The sequence below is a fragment of the Rhipicephalus microplus genome, chromosome 6 (assembly GCF_043290135.1).
Source record: "Rhipicephalus microplus isolate Deutch F79 chromosome 6, USDA_Rmic, whole genome shotgun sequence".
NCBI lineage: Eukaryota > Metazoa > Arthropoda > Arachnida > Ixodida > Ixodidae > Rhipicephalus > Rhipicephalus microplus.
The window spans coordinates 130,043,863-130,050,972 of NC_134705.1; the positions used below are offsets into that span (position 1 = coordinate 130,043,863).

Here is a 7,110-nt window from a genome sequence, read left to right on the forward strand (position 1 = left end):
AACACGACGGTACAAGCAAGGCAAATCAAGACGCACTTTGGACCAACAATGCACATGCTATACATTGGAGAAAAAGTGTACAACAAGGAAATATAAATATTGACATATTTAGCGAAGCATACTCAGAATATAAGTATTAGAAAAAGTGCCATATTTTCACACGTAGTTTTAAAGTTCATTAGAGTATTTGGCAAACAATTACACAGTGTCTCCAAACCATAGTTATAGCGCATGGTCTCGAAACATACCAATGTTGAGAGTGTTGGTTTAGGCGCGTAGAAAGATTTGGTTGTACATTAGCTAAACTGCTTCTATAACCACGAATTTCAATACAACCATGGCTTTTGCCAAGTGCTAGGCAGCGGACTTTCACCTTCAAATGTTACAGAGAACGTAACACGCTGCAAAGTTACACCACATGTAAGCAAAATTGATCTCTACATCGTACCTTCAAGTTTTCATTTCATTTCATTTCATTTCGGGGTCCTGCACCTAGAAAGATTATAGCGCAGTGGTGAATAATCTATTCCAATTTCTGAGAAAATAGTTACGACAATCACAAACAAAGAGAACGAAAAACTATTTTCTAAAGCGAAATCTTGGTCGGAACCACTTTCACTATCATTGTAGCTTCGAGCATTTTGTTAGAAATAACTAGCAAATGTCTCGTCACGTTTTACTGAAATATGGCTTCAACTTGCCTAACGGCGCAGCAGCAACGAATTTACCTATTGTGGTCGTCTAAAATATGTGTCCTTTGTGTTTACAATTACTTTCGTACTACATTAATTTTCTTCATTTCGCATGAAATACTTTGGCGTATATACACTGCCACGTCAAGTTTTAAAAGTAATAGCCTGTAGATGCATATCATACTTGTGCCGTTGAATTTGTTAGAGACCTACCGTGAAGCGCCAACAGCTGTTGGCAGGAGCTGACATAAATAAATGAAAAAGTCATACCCATTGGCTCAGTTCACCCTTCACTGAAAAAGAAAATAGGGCACCATCAGCAGCAACGTCATCCTTGTGCATCGAAGCACGCACCTGCCCCCATGCTATTAATGCCTTAAGAGACATATTCCTGAAATCTGTTTTTCACGAGCGCATGAATGATAAGGCTATAGTCTCGTATTCGTGTTCGATTGATGTCTTCCTTTCAACTGGAAGCCTATACTTAAAGTGGGCATTGTCACAAGTGAGCCGTGGTTCATTTGAAACAAACAGCTTTCTCCGCGGATATCAATTCGGTCAAAGCGGTCATTGGGTTGAAATAGGGCAAGTACATTCGAAAACAACAGCTGGGCCCTTCTGATAAGAACCTTAGTAGCCATGAGCCTGCTTGCGCTGAACGGAGGGCCTTGCCTGAGCTTCATGCTGTGCACTCGTTTCTGGAAGCTCTTCAGGAAAACCTAAGATCACTACTGCTACAGTGGTTCACGTTCCTGTGCCTAGAAATTTGTGAGTTTCTATCAAAACATCTTACCATCCTGTTTTATGCCGTACATTTGCTTACTCTGTGCATCATAGCCATCGAAAAGTTTAGGCAATAGCCTTCATAATTCACCAGTTCTGTTTTTTCTCTTCACTTCATCATTGCCAACAGTGAGACTTCACTAAAACTTAGACTTGTGTTACACAATCACTTTGATTACTATCGGTGGGCCTTGATCCGGTTTGAAATATTTATCACGATTGAATCCTTTACGCCAGTTGTACAAGTTAGCCAACACTGTTCGGGCTTAACCGTGATCAACATTGTACAGCCTGACACCGGTAAAAAACAAGCTATGCGTGTAGTTCAGGTTCAGCAAAAAGAAAGTCGATGAACAATACAAGATATACCGATAGGCTTTTCTTAAGACAACTGTGTGTTACACAAATTTCTTCAATTTCTTCTTTACAATGTTAATCTGGTTACCCTCTGAATGTGAAAAGCAGCAAAACTTGTTTCAAGGGGCCCATTCCTTAAGCTTTCTCAAATCATTTTTCTGTAACCACTACATAAGATTCGAATAAATAATGTGTAAAGTTTCCGCAAATTATTTATATTTTGTTTTACTAGGATGAGAAGCGTTCGCGTTACAATCATAGTTCTGCCCACCACACCTTCTTAAGACGTTTGACGTTGGAGAAATGTCCTCGGCTAGGCTACTTGGCACAAACCCATCTCAATAAAGGGCTTAGAAACGGGATTAAACAAACATTAGGATCGACAAGAATAAGCGCTGACCCGCAACTAAGTCTTTTCAGTCAGCAAAAAAAAAAACCAGATGTAGGCATAAAACACAGGACCGTACAGTGCATGCGTGAAAAAATTTGCCAAGCCCTGCTCTCGGTAGTTTCAAAACACACTCCAGCCATCTCCTTTAGGACATTCTGAAAAACAGTATTTTTTATCGTGCAATGTCACCGACGCCTGTCAAACACATGCTCGCAGTGTATTAAAGGTATATATACCAACTCCACAAGTGATCACGCCTTTTGGGTCCTGTGGCTATACAAAAGAGAGACAGGCCAAAAATTGTTGTCTAACCAGGCTGCAAGCAAAGAAATTATAAATGAGAACTCACGTGCCTGTGTCTGGCACGTACAACAAAACCACAAAGTACATTTAGCTCACGCGAAGAGTGTACCCACTCCCTCACCCCAAACTTATTAGTCCCCAGCACCTCAGTCTCTGACTATAGCAGACGGGGACGTACCCTAACCTGAGGATCCTATACGCCTTCTATCCCGAGGTGTTCACCAATGGCACTTGCCCTGCATGCGGGCAAGTATCCACGCTTGTACACATGTTCTGAGATTGCAAGACAATGCATCAAGCCCCTATACCACACCTGCAACATGGGAGTCGCCCCTTCGTAGCTCCCACCTGTCCGACCAACTTTGGGCCGTCCGCGAGGCCCGCGCAGTGGCCGATGGGCTTCGCCTGGCTGTCCCAACGTTAGAGTCGCCTGCTGTACTAAGTCGCTAAGATGCGTCTTGCCAGACACAAATAAAAATTAGCGCCCACTAGCCCTTTCGTAGAATAACAGTGCTCTCTTAATTTTACACCGAAGCACCACATCATCTGCCCCGCATATACATGATTACATGAGAATGGAAGTGAGTAAGTGAGTTAGCAACGTTGACGCTGCAAGATGCACAATTATGAACATGATTTGCAATACATCCCGCCCTCAAATCTCCACACACGGAGATCCACCTTTGAGCAAAGTTATGTTAAAACTTGTGCATCACGGTGCGAAGCCACCTCGTCTTTAGTTTCTATAGGCCCCGTCTTCTTTTCAGCGGGGCTTGTTTCAATGGAAGCATATGACATTCACTGTGTTCACCAACAAATATGAGCTAGGATGAAGCCTGCAGAACTAGAAAAAAATGTTGAACAGAGACCGTTTTAGAGGGACATTCCATGTTCAACTATTCTTTTCGTCATGACTCCCAGTAACCATCTTCTCCTTAAGTTATATCTTGTTTTGGTGTCAGCCGCACTGCAGTGTGTTTAAATTCGCAAGCTTGCTGACCCGTTAAACTTATTTCACACATTACTCATAAAAATATTTCGCAAGTATGTCCTTCCTGGAGAAAAAGTACGCTACTTTTGTATTCGCAAGCATCTGGCTTTATTTCTTCCGTGAGGAAACCCTATTTAAGAAGAACTAGGGAGTCTTCTCAAAAAAGCATTCATGCATTCCACAGTCACTTCTCTATAGATTGTTGAATTTACTCTAATTTGGAGATTTTTCTGCATGCCCCTATTAGCAGACTTGCTGATCTTCCTGTGTACGTCCGATAACCCTATAAAACTTCTCTGCACATCCCTTAATTCGCAGGTTTCCAGGCAGCAGGGTACCCTATACGAGTGGTCCTTCGAAATATTAAGATGGCAACCGACGCTTTCACGTACATTGAGGGTCTTTACATCGGCAAGGCTTTTCCAGAAGACGCCGTGCGATCAACCATCGCTTACGAGCCACGACCAGGAGACCTGTTCATCGTAACGTATCCCAAGTGCGGCACCTCATGGATGCAGCAGATCGTCTACAACATCCTTACCGACGGCAACATACCTGAAGACAAGACGGACGCTGTGCTGCGCCTGCCCTTTCTCGAGATCCAAGGAGCCGACGCCGCCACCCACTCCCTCAAGCCCGGAGCGTTCAAGACTCACCTGCCCTTCTGGCTAAATCCTTACTCGCCCGACGCCAAGTACATTTACGTTGCTCGAAACCCGTATGACTGCTGCGTGTCCTTCTACCACCATACCAAGAACTTCGCCATGTACCACTACGAGGACGGCACGTTCGATGACTTCCTCGACAAGTTCGTCGACGGTAAAGTGGACTTCGGGAACTACTTCGACCACCTTTTGTCGTGGTACGAGCATCGCCACGACCCTAACGTCCTCTTCCTCACCTTCGAGCAAATCAAGCGTGACCCGAGGGCTTCGATACTTCGCGTTGCTGAGTTCATGGGCGATGCTTATGGAGCCAAACTGCGTGATGACGAAGCCCTGCTGAAAAAAATCATAAACGCCGTATCGTTCGAAAATATGAAAGATTCCCTGAATTCTAAGTACGACGCCGTCAAGACGAAAGTTGGCTCTGTTGACCAACAGGTTTCTGATAAAACTGACCTGTCTTCGAGAATTAAAGAGTGGCACCCGGCTTTGGTGAAGGGTTTCGAGGCCTTCAAGGCATACTTTGCAAAACCCATGAAGGGAGACTTCGCTAGAAAGGGTGTCGTAGGTGATTGGAAAAAGCATTTCAGGGATGATCACGTTGCTAAGATGAAGCGGTACATTGCTTCTAAGACAGCTGGAAGTGACGTAATGAGCCTTTGGCCGGAAATTCCCGTCAATTAATTTACATCTTAGCGCTGCCGTAAAAAAGAGAAAGGAGTTTGTAACAGTGGTAGTGGTCCGGTGTGAAGTGATTTTTAGCCACGCAACCTTATTTGGTAGTAACGCACAATGTGTACTGTGTTAATAATGAATAAAAAGCCCGGTCGCAAAAATATTTTTTGCTATAATTTAGTTTCTTCTGGTCACTTCGCACAAATCTGTGGCACTTATAAGGTGCATACACGATCTCTTTCAAAAACAACCCCTCAGTTAAGCTGTTTTACAGGACTCATATCACAAAAAAATTAAGTCATTCATTATACGCCATTCCTCTGCAATGTATTGTAGAGAATGAATATGCGATTTCTATTAGTTTGTTAAAAAAAAGCTAGAGAGTATTCAGTTGGTAAGAAAAAAAACTTCAGTAGATCTTAGGTGCTTTGGGAATTGGTGCCATGTGAAAAATGTCGAGCGAAAACGAGTTTGTTGTAATTTTTTATGAAGTGAAAGGTTCTGTAATGATGCCGATGATATGCGCAAATGTTGTGTGCACAGATATATGTTGAGCAGTCACATGTTTATTGTTGCATGACAATGCCAACAGCAACATGGGTATTAGCAATACCAGATGCGGTAAGCTGATATGTAGCGCTTGTGCCATCGAGGATGGCGGCTTTGGACACTGCTAGATAACTGAGCTTCAGTGCACGGAACTTAACTACAGTTGTCATGGAGGCTGTATGATAGGAGCACGTGGTACTGCTTATAAGATTGAATAGCCAGCACTGCAATCACAATTAACGTTTCACGAACAGTATACGGTCTACTTGAAAACAAGTTGCGAAACCTGGCGTGGCTCTGTGGTAGAATACTTGACGGCCACGTAAAATGCTGGTGTTAGATGTCTACTGGGATCATGATATTTATACTGCGCGTTCGTCGAGTCAAAATTGCCACAGTGAGTCTCTTCAGGGGCAATGCTATTTCAGTTTAAATAAGCGGAATAAACTGAAACCAAAGCTCCATAGGGCCGACCTAGTTGGCATTCATGACAACTCACAAAATCCAAACCGATAGTGAGCACCTCCACAACAAACAAAAACATGTGTACAGAACCAACTTTATGCGTACATTTATTATGCTTGGTGCCTAAGCTTTGGTGCCTCAGTTTTGGGAGATTGCCACAGGGGTGCTTTCAATGCCGTTTGCGATTATATTCAGGCAACCAAGCGTATACCTTTGTGATCTTCGATCAAAAAAATTATTTATTACTCCCCAGGGCAGAGTCAAGTAAACGCAGCTGAGTGGTAATCATAACACCTCAAATCTCAAAATTGCTTAACTTGATTTTTTTTCGTTTGCTCTTTTTATGTTGTTTTTATTTTTACATTAGTCTTATTATAATACCAATTCATTACACATAGTTAAAATGATCACAGAAAAACTGCACTACACTTTCTTGGCCAATCCCCCTGAGTGGGTATGAGCCAACATCCCAGGGAAACAAAACAAAACAAAACAAAGTTGCTGCCGATCGAAGAACCAGGGCGCGGGAGCAGAGACCGGTTGGATTTCGGACTCGAGGTAACAGCAGGTTTCCACCTGGGGCCAAGCCAGCCGTCCAAGCACCTGTGACCGAACCAGCTGCCCACGTACCTGGGGCCAAACCAGCCTTCCGCCCACCTTGGGCATGGCTTGGTTGAAACGTCGCCAGGACGATAGTTATAGCGCGAGAACAGAACGACGACAAAGAGACAAGAAGGACACGATAGACACTTTGTCTCTTTGTCGTCGTTCTGTTCTCGTGCTACAACTATCGTCATGTCATACCAACTAGCCTAAGCCGCCATACTTCTAAGTCGTCAGGACATTCCCGCCAGGCGAGCCACGCGTCTATACCACCGTGAGCCTCAGCCAGCATTCATGCACAGCGTGGCAGGAGCCATGCGCGTTCGAGGTAAACCACCCCGATGGTGAGCATGGTCACTGACCGTGGCTGGCAGTGCAACCCCGGTGCTACCCAAGCATCGAGAGCCTCACTCAGCGTCGTTGAGCCGTCAGCACTTTTCCGCGACTTGGCCACCGCGCTGCCCCCGCTGTACTCGCTCCTTGCTTCATTCGGTTTTTGGCACTTCTTAACTCTTAGTGCATGTTTTCTTTTCCTAACCAGCAGTAGAGTTCCATCATCCTCTGTAAATACATCGGTTTTTTTTTCATGCATAAACGGCCTCGTTGTTGTACCGATAACAGTTATGTCATCGTGGT

The 7,110-nt window shown here is 44.1% G+C and overlaps 1 protein-coding gene across 1 annotated transcript; it reads left to right on the top strand.

Moving 5' to 3' along the window:
- Nucleotides 1-1,249: 1,249 nt before the first annotated feature.
- LOC119168004 (amine sulfotransferase-like) lies at nt 1,250-5,020 on the top strand. The gene is made up of 2 exons (XM_037419454.2): nt 1,250-1,460; nt 3,836-5,020. The coding sequence occupies exon 2, from the start codon at nt 3,886-3,888 to the stop codon at nt 4,864-4,866; it is 981 nt and encodes a 326-aa protein (XP_037275351.2). The 5' UTR covers nt 1,250-1,460; nt 3,836-3,885; the 3' UTR covers nt 4,867-5,020.
- The last annotated feature ends 2,090 nt before the right edge of the window (nt 5,021-7,110 follow it).

Excerpts from the sequence above, each read along its gene's own strand:
- LOC119168004 (XM_037419454.2), top strand. The coding sequence starts at position 3,886 with ATGGCAACCGACGCTTTCACGTACATTGAGGGTCTTTACATCGGCAAG.